General features: G+C 34.6%; 5 protein-coding genes across 5 annotated transcripts; 1 reads left to right on the top strand and 4 right to left on the bottom strand.

Moving 5' to 3' along the window:
* Positions 1-93: 93 nt before the first annotated feature.
* On the bottom strand, positions 94-3,093 carry TpMuguga_04g00232 (uncharacterized protein). Its single transcript, XM_758774.2, has 5 exons — positions 2,193-3,093; positions 1,289-2,139; positions 1,174-1,259; positions 1,058-1,121; positions 94-1,026 (listed from the first exon to the last, which is right to left on the bottom strand). Exons 1-5 carry the CDS (start codon positions 2,938-2,940, stop codon positions 121-123), a joined length of 2,655 nt encoding a protein of 884 aa, XP_763867.1. The 5' UTR covers positions 2,941-3,093; the 3' UTR covers positions 94-120.
* A 73-nt stretch (positions 3,094-3,166) lies between these two features.
* MSL10 (Mechanosensitive ion channel family protein) lies at positions 3,167-7,532 on the top strand (the record flags this gene model as incomplete). The annotated part of the gene is made up of 13 exons (XM_061305944.1): positions 3,167-3,223; positions 3,267-3,357; positions 3,398-3,544; positions 3,576-3,655; positions 3,688-3,800; positions 3,854-3,987; positions 4,031-4,286; positions 4,357-4,506; positions 4,570-5,028; positions 5,097-5,433; positions 5,529-5,837; positions 5,914-6,307; positions 6,395-7,532. 13 exons carry the CDS (start codon positions 3,167-3,169, stop codon positions 7,417-7,419), a joined length of 3,552 nt encoding a protein of 1,183 aa, XP_061161112.1. The 3' UTR covers positions 7,420-7,532.
* rad51-a (DNA repair protein Rad51) lies at positions 7,496-8,931 on the bottom strand. Its single transcript, XM_758772.2, has 5 exons — positions 8,754-8,931; positions 8,418-8,710; positions 8,035-8,317; positions 7,771-7,905; positions 7,496-7,707 (listed from the first exon to the last, which is right to left on the bottom strand). Exons 1-5 carry the CDS (start codon positions 8,890-8,892, stop codon positions 7,526-7,528), a joined length of 1,032 nt encoding a protein of 343 aa, XP_763865.1. The 5' UTR covers positions 8,893-8,931; the 3' UTR covers positions 7,496-7,525.
* A 65-nt stretch (positions 8,932-8,996) lies between these two features.
* TpMuguga_04g00229 (Pescadillo N-terminus family protein) lies at positions 8,997-10,764 on the bottom strand. Its single transcript, XM_758771.2, has 8 exons — positions 10,213-10,764; positions 9,966-10,162; positions 9,588-9,921; positions 9,430-9,557; positions 9,288-9,366; positions 9,205-9,257; positions 9,101-9,172; positions 8,997-9,070 (listed from the first exon to the last, which is right to left on the bottom strand). Exons 1-8 carry the CDS (start codon positions 10,661-10,663, stop codon positions 9,011-9,013), a joined length of 1,374 nt encoding a protein of 457 aa, XP_763864.1. The 5' UTR covers positions 10,664-10,764; the 3' UTR covers positions 8,997-9,010.
* A 184-nt stretch (positions 10,765-10,948) lies between these two features.
* Positions 10,949-14,264, bottom strand: MSL10 (Mechanosensitive ion channel family protein; the record flags this gene model as incomplete). Its single annotated transcript, XM_758770.2, has 9 exons — positions 13,976-14,264; positions 13,743-13,877; positions 13,505-13,667; positions 13,340-13,473; positions 13,019-13,290; positions 12,939-12,988; positions 12,347-12,859; positions 11,780-12,276; positions 10,949-11,665 (listed from the first exon to the last, which is right to left on the bottom strand). The coding sequence occupies exons 1-9, from the start codon at positions 14,258-14,260 to the stop codon at positions 10,949-10,951; spliced, it is 2,766 nt and encodes a 921-aa protein (XP_763863.1). The 5' UTR covers positions 14,261-14,264.
* Between the last annotated feature and the right edge of the window lie 306 nt (positions 14,265-14,570).

The following is a 14,570-nucleotide window of genomic DNA, read 5'->3' as shown; positions in this document are numbered from 1 at the left end:
CTTACAAAAATTAAAATATATACTGGTTACTATGTGGTAACTGGAACGACCAATAATTCTACACAGTAACCCATAAATCATCATAAAATATATAAAAATTTGTAAAAAATTACTTTAAAATTAATTATAATACAACTCAATGAAATTATACCCGAATTTTGATAAAAAATCTCTTCTAATAGTATCAAACACATGAGGCCTGTTTTTGGTCCTAAAATCCACTGGAAATATTAACAGGATACTCCCCTTATCCTTCCCCTTTATTACATATGGACATAACCATGGTCCTATACAATGGTTCTCTAACACATACTCTATTTCCATTTCTCTCTGCTTCCAATTACTATACATCGATTCTATTTTCATATTATTTTCCCTGTTTAAATGATTTTCATCCATTTCTCCTACTTCCTCGTCACTTTCTCCTCTGTATGGGTCAATATTTCTATTGTTTAAACTCTTTGAAAGGCAATCCCAGCCCTTAACTTCTTCAAGCCATTTTCCAATTTGATGTATATCCACTTTCGTCTTTCTATTTTCCCCCGTAGATATCATTTCTCCCATGATTATTGATGGTAGAAGTGGTAAAAATTGCCTTGGGTGATCCTGTAAAAAGAACAGTTTAGTCCTCAAAAATCCCAAATTAATTGGATTACAAGGCATCCTTACACACTTCCTTATATAATCGAGTGCTTCTTTACTCATACCCGTATCTAAACTCTCGACATATTCTTCATCCTTTGCTCCATTTGATGTATAAAAATTCTCAAATTTTAAGCCCAATTTATGTGTGCTTGAGTATAAATTACTAAATAATAGGCAAAACTTTACTATTATAACCTCATCATTTTCAGGGTTCCTGTCCTTTTCATAAGCTAATTTCTCTAGATAACTAATTAAACCCTTTTCATCTCTTCTAAATGTACAACTCAATAAATTGAGTAAACATCTCAAAACTGTGAAATTTGAGCAGAAATCCGTTGATAAAGAATCAAATTTGACCTCTCTCTTAAACACATCAAGCATCTACAATGAAACATAAATAATGGTTTTGTACCTCAAAACACGATAAATAACAGGTGATTAAGTCCCAGTAAACACATAATACTTCATTCTTCTCTCTAATCATAATATATATCATTTAAATTATATAGTAAATAGGTGCAAACGTACGTTGAACACGCAAAGAGTTTAGACGCTGTCAAGAGTGTTAGGTTCTTAAAGTTAGTGTCTAAAAGCTCACGATTTCCAAATGAGTTCTAAAATTAATTAGTTAAAATAAACTTACTGTTAAAAATAAGACAAAGTTCTTCATTGCGGACATATGATTTTGGGAGTCACAAGTCTCGTAAAACTCTTGAAATTTTAGGTAAATTGTGTTAAAAATAAACTTTGGAGTAATTGAACTACAGCTAATGTGATTAAGAACTGGTAAATGCCATAGTTTAACTTCCAGAGGTTTTAATACTTCATTGTCCAGCTTACACAAATTTCCGAAATCGTCAACCCTTATTAAATTATTCATAGTATTAAGTATACTTTTCCTATCTCTAGGTTCTAATTGTTCTGAGAACTCAGATAACATGTGATTAAGGCATAAAAGATTCCCGAAAAGTGAAAATGGACCTATGAGATGTAAATTTGCGTTCAAATCTGAGAGGCACTTGGACACAAAATTCAAATCAATATTATGCAAAAATAGTATACCGTTGTACAGGCACTTAGAAATCAGTGAGGGTATAAAGGTAAAGTCTGAAGATAAAACCAAATCCCTGAATTTACACAGAAGCTTCACCACTAGGTGATGCGCCTCAGGTGACAAATCTGAGTAAATTATGGAAAAGTTGTACAAAATATGAGAGGCCTGAGCATGTGTAAACTTGTGAAATGAGGTTAAAAGAACCCCCAATACAGATGTTACCAATGTATCATTATAGGACGAATATGGTAATAGGGATGTTAGGGACATCATTGTCTTAGTATCTAAACACTTTAAGGCAACTAAGTTGCTCCCAAAATACTCAGTTATGGAGGATAATACTGGGCTGGCAATTCCTGTTCTTGATAACTTGTTCAAATTTGCTGAGCAGATCCTATGAATACTCTCATACAAATCAGTGTTAGGTTCCAGTTCTGAGCCTAAAAATAATTTAATGATGAACAGAGTGTGTAAAAGTGTATATTTTACTTACTATTTGACCGTAGAATTTGTATTATTTTAGCGTTTAGGTACTGAAAAGACTTGAGTGAAAACAGGTTTAGGTGAGATAAACTCCACAAGGCTTGAGAAGCTTTATATAGTGACCAATGATCGTTAATTAGTATCATAAGGTCCAGCTTTTTCTCAAATTCTGACAAATTTGTAAATCTCCACTTACTCAGTGAGGATAAAATTTTAACTAAATCTGTTGGATTTAGCTTCTCTTGGTTCAAAAAACAGTTCCTTAGAACACGTGCTGAGAGTCTTCGCCAACATTTTGACTTTAAGTAAAAATGTGCGGAAAGAGAACGTTGGAGTACAACTATCAAATTCTCCTTACTCAAATATCCAAGGATTTTTTCAACTCTCTCGCAAATAGTCTCATCTTCAATTTGTTCTTTTGTGTTAATTGCTGAAGAACTCTTTGAATCTTCTTTGATATCAGAGGAATGTGATGAATCTTCTTTAACGTCCGATGAACCTGTTTTTTTCAAGCGTAAACTTGAATATATTATGGAATTCGTCTGCCTAATAAATGTGTAAAAAACATTCTTGTGTTGATTGTCTATTTTTAGTGATTTTTCAGGGATGTTTGTGCGATTTTTTACGATTCTGTCAATTTCAGTGAAACTGAATGGAATCACGTCATTATAATTGTTTTTTTCAGGGAGTAGCTCAAAATTTAGTCTTTTTTGAAAAAATAAATATTTTCCATTGTTTTTGAGTGTGTTTGAGATCATATTACAGGTGAATGTTAATATTTAATGAGAGGAATGTTGGCCTCGAAAAGGTGTTTGATCCAGTCAAGGAAGTTAGAACTGGAAAAATTAAAATAATTCACAGTTTCATAAATTTGAAAAATAAGTTAATAAAATGGAAATTTTGCCTTAAATTATGGATTTGTTAGTTTCATACTCCCCATTGCAGTTTATAAGAAACTCACTCAGACATGTATTTCTTCATTGAATGGATTCAAGGATTTCTAGCAAGTTTAAAGGTCTTTTGACAAAAAGATCTTCTGTTGTAAGTTGATTTTTCCAAAATGTGTAAATCAATATTTTTGTAGGACTCGCTGAGTACATTAAAATCCTTTAAAGAGGATGATAACAAGTCTAAATACAATAAAAGAAAGTCAAAAGCTCCAGTAAATCCTTTGGGTAACGTTTTAAATAATTTTGAACAAAATGTGTATTTCAGATTATGGAGACGATGACGCTCTTGTTGAGTCAGGACTATGGTCCGACATTAAAATGATGTTATGGGATTTTATCCCTGATTACACGCCTTTGAACTTTGTTCTTATGCATTTATTCTTCTATATGGTCTTTCTCTCCTTCAGAGCAGGTACTTTATTAATAAAATATTTATTTTTCAGTTTCATTCCCTGCCGCGAAGGAGCCTGAAAATCCCGAAGAAAACATTCAAATTGCATATGAGCACTTATCGTATATTGAGGTACGTTTGTCTTCTAATTTTAACAATTTTAGGACTATTTTGATAGTGATGAAAACCAGTATGAGCTCATCATCAACACTATTAAACTATCGTTTCTTCTCCTTTTTATAAACATTGTTTTTCTAGTTATTATTCTATTAGTTAGGTGAGTTTCTAACCATAATTTACACTTACACATCTAATAATATACTTGTTTAGGTTAATATTTATGAAATTTTTGTTTGAGCCATTTTCGAAGATTTCAAGGGGAGCTGTTTTATTCGCTTACTCTGTTGATCCTACAATTTTTTACCTCTTATGGTCCCTTGCAAATTACACCGTTTTCCTTCGGTGTATTATCTATAGTGAGTTTAAACCTCTAATAAAATTTCTTAGATAATTCTGAAATGGGATTTGAGACTTATGTTTTTCAGATTTTTGGTTATTATCTACCTACTAGTTTCTGGGTTGATAGTAAGTGTTACAGTTGGAGTAAATCCATATATCACTTGCATATTTTATTCGCTGTTCGAAAACTTATTCTAACTGTACTTCTATTCCTGTTTGAATTGCAGTTTTTGGCAAACTATTCTACTGATCTAACTACCTACTTAAATGAATTATCTTGTTTGAGAAAGTTCACTTTTAAATGGTATTTCACTATCTTAATATCTATTTATTATAATATATTATATAATATTATATAATATTGTATAATATAGGTTAAACTTTGTATATTATAAGAAATCGCTAAGGAATAAAGAGCTTGATGAGTTAATGTTGAAATTTCTAGACATTGACATGACTATAATAAGGAAGAGTTACAACACCGTGTGGATGGAACATCACAAGGACGATTTTAAAATTTTCCGGTACTTTTTTGTATATATTATTTCCACTTTTCCTAATAATTGATGTTTTATATAACTTTTTAGGCCAATTTTATCAAAGTGGCAGCATCATAATGTGAAGAATGATTTGGTTATCAACGATTACAATGGAACTGATTTCCTAAAAGAGCTTTGGATCAATTCAATGTCAATTAAACCTAGTGTGAACTGGATAGTTTTAAACTATGTAATTCACAACCCTCCTGAGATACTTCTTCTTCACCACTCAATTCAGCTTATTTGCAAAGATACAATCGACTACTGTTCTAAACTGCTTTTTGACCAAATTTATGAAACCCTTAATCTTCTCCATAAAGGACCTGATAAAGTTGTCACCATTGTTAAACCTCTTGAGGAGAAAGCCCCTCAGAGAGATTCTGATGACTTTATAGAGGACGAAAAGGATGAATTCTACCAGTTTGATCCTGGTGATAAAGTACACAGACTAAGCCAAATTTTTAATGTTACTCATGTGGATCAATTACATATAACGCGTGATTTTGAGTAAGTTTACTTTCCCACTAACACTTTATTAAAAATATTAATATAAAATTTGTTGTATGATTTGTTAGGCCTAAAAGAGCTAGGAAGTATCGGTTTGATTCTAGGTACAAGATGCCTGAGCTTCTGAAGTACAGGAGTACCATAAACTCTCCAGATCTTCCAGAGCAGGATTACATGAATGCTCTTATAACCAATAAAGAGGATACTGATAATAACGAAAAGGAGGAAGAAGAAGATGATAGATATATTACAAGACCTATGTGTGCTGAACTAGATCAGTTTATTGTCGAGGACTTTTTCGTCAGTTACGACATTTCAAACTGTGGCTCAATCTCATTTGAAAACTTTACCTCAACCTTAATCAACATGTGTTCGATTAGAAAAAAGCTTATCACAACTCTAAAAGTATTTTTATACCAATGCCTACTAGTTATTTGACCATATCTGCTCCCTTTTTACATTCGATTACTTAGTAAATAAATATTTAATAATTGTTTTAGAATCAGAGGAGTATTTTGGAGCTAGTTGGGAATTTGATAAGTATAATTTTGTGGTTTATGTCACTTGTTGCTTTGTTGCTTTCATTCAAGATTAACAAGAATATTGTTGTTCCATCTACTATCGGTTTATTTTCAGCAACTATTGTTGCTCTCAGTTATATGTACACTAGCTTTATTACTGCCATTATGTTTGTCGTCATTTCAAACCCTTATAACGTCGGGGACAGGGTCAGAATCTCTGGACAATCAATGTATGTCAGGAGAATTACAACATACAACACCGAGTTCAGATCTTCATACGGTCAACACGTATGTTTTTTACTAGTTAGATCACCTATATTAACTATATTTCATTCATATATTGAAAAATCTAATCTATTTTTAGATAATATATCAGAACATGCTTTTGAGCAAAATGGCCATAGTAAATGAGTCCAGGGCTAAACATGCCACTGTTGAAATAGGCTTCAAAATGTCTTCGAGTACTACTCCTGCCTCTATGAAAATGCTTCGAGATAACGTAAAAACTTTTGTAAATGGTCGACCAAGAGATTTTGTCACAAACAGTATCTTCTTCCACTGTGATAAGGTCCAAGTATCTCACTATATTAACCTTGTGATCTGGGCCACATGTGTAAAAACATGGTCTTACACCAGGGACGTATTTAATCTACGTACTGAGTTAATGTTGTTTGTTGCTAACCAGTGCAAACTTCTTGGTATCGGATACGAAAACCCTGTTAATCCAATCTACTTCAAAAACGCTCTTAATCTAACTGGTGAGTTTAATTACAATTATACATCCCACTATTTACACAACTGACTAATATTAATTTTAGTTATTCTGTTATTTATAAGTTTTATAGGAGCTGATGCTTTTACTAGTCATTTTCCTGACCTTTATGACAAGTTTAAAAAAGGCGATAGATTTGTCAAATTTGATAGATTTAAGGACAACAAGGGAAAAAGTGATGAGGATGATAAACCTAGAAAGGTTGAAAAGACTACTAGTACTACAAACCCCTTTCTCTCAATTCCATTCATGCCTGCTAAACCTTCTGCGTTTACTACTCTCATTTCAACTACTAAATCCTTTGAACAAACTTCTAGTGATGATGTTCCCAGGTCATCTGATTTATTAAATTCCTCCAATTTGTCCCAATCTCTGGATTTAAGTTCTGATGAAGTCAGGAAATATGCAAGTAAATCTGATATCCTAGATAAAACACTTGTAACTCAAAGGTCAACTGGCCCTCTTTCCATTGAGCCTACATTCCCTTCCATATCTAGGGCTAGGGATGCTTCAGGGCACAGGAAAGCTCCTCCAGTGCCTCGTGGAAGTGTTCACTTTTCTAAAAATGCTCACATTTACAATCCTCACTCTCACTTTGTCGCAAAGAGAGGCAATATTGAAGACTACGATGACTTCTGGATTAACACTTGGGGTAACGTTCCTAGGCCTAATCGCCAAAAAACTTTTTCCTATGACTCAATTGTTAATAAAACAATATTAGAGTCTCAAGAAGACAGCAATACACAACCCGTTCCCATGGTTAGTCCTGAAGATTCCAATGATACTAAAGAATCTGTTCTTAAATTTGAATCTCCTTACCTCGAGCCTGATCAAAATACCACTAAAACCAAAAAATCTAAAAGGTCAAGCAGTGTTGATGCCAATTCCAATCGCACAAAGAGTAGAAAGAGCAAAACTCGAAGCAGTAGTGAGACCCGTAAAAGTAGGTCCTCAATTGACTCAACTGATAGACCTAAACGCTCCTCAGACGACTCAACTGACAAACCCAGACGTAGTAAGGGCAGAAGTAAAGATATGGACGATCCTGGTGAAAATCCTAGACCCAGCAAAAGTAGAAAAGACACCTCCAAAAGCTGATGATTCCATATACCAAATTAATGCAGAAATGTAAAATAGGGTTTAAATTGTAAAATAGTTCTTAAAATGTAAAATGTTAAACTGTAAAATATTTAATTTTTTTAATCTATCTATCATGATAGTCATTGATGCCTCCGTCGGTAATGGCGAAAACTGCCTCTCCTTCGGGCAACACTGGTGAGTCATAAATCTTGCAGATCCTGCTTTCTCCTTTCGACTGCCTTAAGAATAACCTTGTTTGACTTGCGTGTGCTATTATGTGTCCTCCAACTGGTAACTTATCATTACCTAAAATTCAATATATACCCAATATATACTATAATACTCATACTATATATAATAGTATTATACCGAAGAAAGTGGACATTGCGTCAACTTTTGCTACAACTTGATTTGTGATAACAACTGCGACTCCAAATGTATCGGCGATTCTCTGTAACGCCCGCAAAAACTTACACAAGTGCATCTGTCTACTTGCCAATTCACCTATAATCATATCAGCCAGCCTTCTATTATATTTAATACTATTTATCACTGTATAATCAGTATATAACACTAATTATTAGTATTTAAAGCGCTTATAGACTAAAAGTCAGGAAATGTGTAGAAGAATACCTCTGCCTGAGTAGTCTGATCTATAGAGCGAGGTGGCGCTATCAACAATTAGGAGTGCAAATCTAGTTTGAGCCATCATGGCACTGGCTTCTACAAGTAATTCTAGCTGGTGGTCTGTGTTATAGGCCCTTGCATAGGCGACATTATCAAGGCAGTCTGAGGGTGAGAGGCCGAACCGTTTTGCAATGGAAACAATTCTTTCAGGCCTAAATGTTCCCTCAGAATCCACCCACAAACATTTCCCCTCACCTCCACTCTGTTCTACTGGTAATTGGCACGTAACCTACGACAGAATCATGGTTACCGGTAAAACTGTTTTTCAAACATATAAAAATAAACATTCCAGAATAAATAGCTATTTAAAGTTGTATAATAAAATATACAGCGAGGGTATGACAAAGCTGTGATTTTCCGGTTTTGAATTCACCGATAATTTCGGTGATGCTTCCGGTCTCGACACCACCCTGAAGAAGCTTATCAAGTTGGGCGGATCCGGTGGTGAATTTGATTAAATTTCCTCTGGCTTCGAGGTAATCTTGGCCTGAGCAAAATCCGAGGTGACAGAGCTCTCTGCAGGCTGCTTTGATCTTGAGTACCTTTTGCTCGCTCAGGCCCTTGATAACGAGCAAGTTCTTCTGAGGTGCATATGCCACGCATTCTAGTGTTGAGTATCCGGCTAAATATAAAAATATGGTGTGAATAAATTAAGGTGTGCGTACCTTCTCTCAATAAATCTAAGTCTCTCTGTAGTAGACCCTTGGATAGGAGGCATTCCAAGCGCTGTGGGTTCTGGGAGCCAGTCTCGGAAACTCCCATGGAGTTTTCCTCCTTCACTAACGATAATTCGTCTGAACTCATTTTTTTGATAACTAAATATTGTGGAACTGTCGGTAGAAATGTGTGGGCGAATCCACACTACAGAAAAGTCTAAATAAGGTAGGGAAAGTGATAGCGTGTAAAAATGTGTTTTAATAAATTAATTTTTTTTTCTGGATGCTAATTTTCTAGCTTCTGCTTCCTTCCTCTCCTTGGCATACTAAAAATAATTTTTCAGACTTGGACCTACCTCGATTTTGGATAGGAGTCTTTTATGTTTCTTCGGCATCAGAGACCTTCTAAGTTTTCTCAATTCCGGATTCTATAAAAATTTTGATCGAAAAATTCACTTACCAGCTCCTCCGACAGATCCTCAATATAACTATCCTTTTTCTTATCTCCTCCTTCTAAATATTATTAAACTTATTTACACTCACCTTCTTCTGGTTTTTTGCCGGTTGCCTCCCTTATTATCTTCTCCAACTCCACCTTACGATCAGGCACATATGCTCCATCCTATAAAATAATTTATTTATCAATACAATATATTTGATATAATAGAAGTGAGTTATCAAATACCTCAAAAGGTGATAGATGGTGTGGTAATTTGCTTCCAAGTGAATATTGTGATGTTGGAAGGACGACGTTGCAGTTCAAACAGTCAAATACATACTGAGGTTGTACGTAATTACATGAGAATTCGAGCTCTATAACCAAGTTAAATTCTATTTAATAACCTGTGAGTGGTTTGTCAACAATTGCGTGAGTAGCTTCTTTAGGAGAGTCAACTAACAGACCTCCTGCACTTAAGACCACAAGTGCGGTGGGCGTAAGTGGAACCTCCCTCGAGATGAAGAAGCGGAGATTCGCAAAAAGGCCTGGTTCTGAAGCCACTCTTTTGAGTTCAAAGTAACAGAACTCATCTCCCAAATCTTCAAACCCTGGCCTTATTTTGGGCGGGTATTCAATGTTCGACATTAAGTAAAGCTTGTAATTCACTAACTTTACTAGTTCTAAATAATACTCCACGAAAGTACTTATCACATTGAAATCAACTTCATACGGCAGTTTCTAATATAACATTGTAATATTATTATGAAAATGATTAATAATACCTGTGAAAAAGAGTGTGGTTGTATCCAAGTAACAGTGACGTTGAGGATAACTGCTTGAAAATAAAAGCCTTTAATTGAGATGAAAGTCTTTTTAAGGCATCCAGTGTCAGCAACGTACTTCAAAAAGTGACTCAAATGAGTCGAACACTTTGAAACTAACGTAGGATTTAAACCTCTAGACTCATCTCCAGACAATCCTACAAACAAATTTATATTTATCCATAAATGGAAAGGTTGAGTAAAATACCTGAGACGGCTGCGATAGTAGAAATTGCATCATCAAGGTCCTCTAAAGCTGAGACTAGTGAAGGGCATCTTTCCTTGACTATTGGCGCCAGGGAATATCTGGGCCTGGTTTGTGCCTTTAACTTCGCGTCAAATTTTTCGCCCCTTTCAACCAGTCTTTTGAACTTCTTCAAGTGAGAGCTTATATCCCTAAACTTGGGCAGTAATTCTCCAGATGCTAGATTTCTAATATCATTTATATGGTAGTAAATTTTATCCTTCTTAAGCCTTCTCCTATTTATACCCTTGCTAGTTAGTGTACCTCCCCTTGCCACGTCCCTCGGATAAACTCCTTTTAAAATACAAAGGCGTTGAAAATCACGTAGAGAAACCTGAAGCCTTCTAACTGCTTGAGTTCTGGTGATAAAGTTCTTTGTGGAACCTTCCTTGCCCGGTTTCTTCTTCAACGTCATTTTTTATTTATAATCTCAACTATTTCACTATTATTTTATGAGATCATATTATTAAATTATTTTATAATATTTTATAGAGTTAAAATGATAAAATAATGAATAATATTCTACTATTAGTAACCCACAAATTTACAGTTTGATTCCACACTAAAATACCATCATTTTCAAGATTTTTAACTATTTTTTAACTTTTCATACTTCTTCTTTGAGTATACATAGTTGAATTTAAATAATAGTATAAAGAGCTGTTACACATATATAATTGTATAATAGGAAATTGATGAGTTATTTGAAGGAGGCGATTTCCAGCGAATCTTTGAAGTGTAGAGGCTGCGTTGGAAGTATGTAACCAATCCCAAGCTCTTTACACACTCTAACAATTAACTGTAGAACTTCAGTCCTGAGTTGATATATTCGTTGCCAGTTTCCCCAACTCTCGATGCAGGTGAGCCAGAGTGCAACTTCGTAGCAGTGGCCTGGGTTAAAGTGGTACCCGAAGAGACCTGCGCTGTCCTTCACAAAGTCGTTTGGTCTGCAGTTTATGGCTGTGTTGATGATCTTGTTGAACTTTTGGATTGTCGCGTCGGGGGTCATGTCGTCTATCTTGAATATAATTTCAAGTGTTGCAGTCTCAGACCTGCTCTCATTTGTTATTTTCATGGTCGAGAGGAGCGAGTTTTGATAAATTAAAATCTTTCCGTGGATTGACACGAACTCAGTTGTGTATGTCCTGATCTTCTTAACAATCAGAGGTTCTCCGTTATCTAACCTGACCCTGTCTCCCACGTTGTAAGGGTTTGAAAAGGCCACAAAAATTACGGAAGTTATAAAGTTGGTGTACATGTAACTCAGAGCTACAGTTAGAGCTGACAGGAACGCTGCGGCAGATACAACAATTGCCTCAACCTTAACTCCAGCCATAAAAGACAGTATTACAAACGACACTGCCCATGAAAATGCTGACATTAAACGTTTCACAACTCTAAACACACTTTGCTGTCCCTGATCCAGTATTAACCCAGATTTCCATAATATGTATAAATTGTATTAAAATACAGTGAAATTCAGTTATATAATACTTAACCAAAAATAAGTATAAGGGTATATAAAAAATACTTTTAGATTTCGTTTGAACTTTTTCCTTGATGAGAACAAGTTAGTGAGAGCTTGTTTAATGATGTTAAAATTGATCCTACCGTGACCAGAGATGTCTATGAGACTTATAGTCTTGTCTAGATCCTCCTCAGGAATGAAAAGAGCAAGTCGTTCCCTGCTAATGAAGAGGTCGGTCCTGTCATATTTGTACTTGATGCGGGTTTTGGTGTGATCGTAGGAAGACTTAGGGTCAACGATTTCAGGACTTCTGAAGTTTAGAACGTCTTGAATGTTCAAGTCCTCACTTAAAAGAGTTTCCCGAACACACCTCAAGTCGTAGATTTGAGTTACGCCTTCAGATGAAACACTTGTAGTTCTTTCCTTCTTCTTGAACCCCTTAAATTCTTTGGTAAAGAATTTAGAAGCGAAAGTCGACCTTCGCTTGGGTTGTTCAACCATTGACGTTGGAGTTCCAATGTTTATGACCTCACTTCCAGAAGGCCTCAATTCCTCTTCCTCTAAATATTAATATATAAAATAGTGTTTTAGTATATATTTGTAAATAAAATGTTATAAATAGTGGTTTACGTGGTGGTTCAGTTGAGGATTTCCTTTTTTTAATTTCTTGAGAGATTCGTTCCTTGAGTTCATTTCTGGTAAGACCAGGGGCTTCTTCCTTTAAGCCCATCATTTCCTTAGCTGTGTCCTTGACCTCCTTAGCAGTGTTTGCAGTCAGGTCTATGGCGGTGTTTATAATGGCAGCAGGTATCTCCTCAATGTTAGTTATGTTAATGTCAACTTTTTTCTTTGGATCATCCCTGGCAGGGCATGAATCAGAATTCACCAAGGCAGTGTAGTTGATATCCATGGTCTCACTATCCATCTTATCTTCATCCTTGTAGTCATTTGTGGTTGCGTAAATCTGGTCAAAAAGAACCTCAGAAACCTTATTGATCATGTTCTCGTTCTTAAGAACAACATCCTGGTGAAGAAGTGAAATGCAAGGGGAAGTCTTTGTGACGTAGTAAGCTAACATCCAATTCTTTAACCTTGAATTGCTAGAACTGTTGATCAGAGATTCAGTCACGTGAGTTGGCAAGTCTACACATAATTATACAGGAACAAATATGATTTAATGTTCATTTGATGTAAAATATTTAAGATATATATATGATAAAACCTAGTGATCTGGCTGTTTTTTGAAAATGCCCGGAAGTCATGTTATGATCCCTAAAATCAATATCAAATGATTAGAAATACTTTAGAACTTCAAGTGCTCTGTCTTTGAACACATTTTCCAATTTCTCGTTACGTTTCTTTCTAGTGAAATCTCCCATCTCTTCAAACCTAGAGTACTTATTTAAAGACTCTATCAGGTCCATAAGGTTAGGCTTTGTTAGAGAATACGATATCCATAGTATGTTAAACCTCCTAATCCTAGTGTAGAGATCCAAATACTTCTTCATGGAGTCGTTAGAACTCATTAAAAAGCCCAACTCGAACAAAAACGTTATAACAGATAACAGTAAACACTGAACAACACATTAGTATTTAACAAACTATTTCTAGTTATGAACATACTCTTATGGAGAGAATGACGTAAAGGTAAACTCCGTAAGAAATCCAAACCATTGAAGATTTGTCGAAAACGAAGATATCTCCGAATTCAGTGTTTTTAAAAGCATTAATATAGTATAGACTATCATTATTGGGGTCTAAACCACTAATGTGTAACTGTTAACTAACCTCTGTATATGAGAACTTGCCACAGCATTGACTGGAATGAGGCAAAAATAGTATAGAAAAGAGTTGGATCGAGCATGTTCAATAGCGCAAATGATAACGGATTTCTTGAGCACAATCTGTCCAGTATACAATTAACCAACAAATATCTGTGCTCATTATTAGTCTATGTTATTTAAACTAGTTAGGGTAAATAGTACTAGTTATGATAAAAACAGCCATAATTAAGGTAAAAATATACCAAATTATGGATAAAGCAGATAAAGAAAGTATAAAGAAACCTGAGAAACATGAATGCGATGTGTATTATAGCGTTAGCTGAGAAGATAAAAATCATAGAAACGAGTCCTCCAAGAGCATGTTCACTGCCCAGAACCTATTTACACATTTTTAATTAAACTGTGTAAATAAATTTTAAAAACTTGTAGCAATGAACTAGAGATAAATAATTGGATAAATTAATGGGAGAAATACCATATTAATGTTTTCTTTGTCTGGAGTATTACAGTTGAAAAAAAAGAAAGTTCCGATGAGAAGCAGGTGGAAACCGAACCAAGATAGTGGATATTTATCCGGAAATATGAATCTGAAGGGTTTTCCTAATTTACTGAATCTATTTGAGCGATCAGTGTCCTCCTCTTCCTGGAACGGATAGTCAAAATGTGTAAACGTCTTCTGATCATGTTCCGCAATTGACTTTTCAAAGTAGTCAGAGGATGAACCTTCTGTATTCTCTGCCTGTGGCTTTTTTTCTTCCATTTATATTTTACATTTTCTGCCATTTTCTTAACACATTATCAGGGTGTCGTATGGTGCCATTCATAACTATTTTTCGTCCGAAATCCATGTTTTTTCACTAATTTTTACATTATTAGTTATTAATAAAATTGTTTATTGTAAAATAAATTTTTTTAATAACTGATAAAAATTATTTTATCCATAATAACTGTGATTTCAGCTATGGAATTTAATTTTTGAATTCTCAAGCTCAAATATTTACTTATACAACAATTATCTACTCACAAATACACTTATTTACTCATTTTTAACCTATTTATAAAGTATAATA

This window comes from Theileria parva (genome assembly GCF_000165365.1).
Source record: "Theileria parva strain Muguga chromosome 4 map unlocalized ctg_529, whole genome shotgun sequence".
NCBI lineage: Eukaryota > Apicomplexa > Aconoidasida > Piroplasmida > Theileriidae > Theileria > Theileria parva.
The sequence above is the reverse complement of the archived record's forward strand: the minus strand, read 5'-3'. Positions and strand labels throughout refer to the sequence as shown.

What these genes read in the sequence shown, in the direction of transcription:
- TpMuguga_04g00232 (XM_758774.2), bottom strand. Translation starts at nt 2,940, where the DNA reads ATGATCTCAAACACACTCAAAAACAATGGAAAATATTTATTTTTTCAA. An exon ending in AAACTCTTTGCGTGTTCAAC is followed by an intron (nt 1,122 to 1,173) that starts GTACGTTTGCAC and finishes TATTATGATTAG; the next exon opens with AGAGAAGAATGAAGTATTAT. An exon ending in GTTATTTATCGTGTTTTGAG is followed by an intron (nt 1,027 to 1,057) that starts GTACAAAACCAT and finishes GTTTCATTGTAG; the next exon opens with ATGCTTGATGTGTTTAAGAG.
- rad51-a (XM_758772.2), bottom strand. Translation starts at nt 8,892, where the DNA reads ATGAGTTCAGACGAATTATCGTTAGTGAAGGAGGAAAACTCCATGGGA. An exon ending in CTTAGATTTATTGAGAGAAG is followed by an intron (nt 8,711 to 8,753) that starts GTACGCACACCT and finishes TTTTATATTTAG; the next exon opens with CCGGATACTCAACACTAGAA. An exon ending in ATCAGACTACTCAGGCAGAG is followed by an intron (nt 7,906 to 8,034) that starts GTATTCTTCTAC and finishes ATATGATTATAG; the next exon opens with GTGAATTGGCAAGTAGACAG.
- TpMuguga_04g00229 (XM_758771.2), bottom strand. Translation starts at nt 10,663, where the DNA reads ATGACGTTGAAGAAGAAACCGGGCAAGGAAGGTTCCACAAAGAACTTT. An exon ending in ACCATCTATCACCTTTTGAG is followed by an intron (nt 9,367 to 9,429) that starts GTATTTGATAAC and finishes ATTATTTTATAG; the next exon opens with GATGGAGCATATGTGCCTGA. An exon ending in GACTCCTATCCAAAATCGAG is followed by an intron (nt 9,071 to 9,100) that starts GTAGGTCCAAGT and finishes AATTATTTTTAG; the next exon opens with TATGCCAAGGAGAGGAAGGA.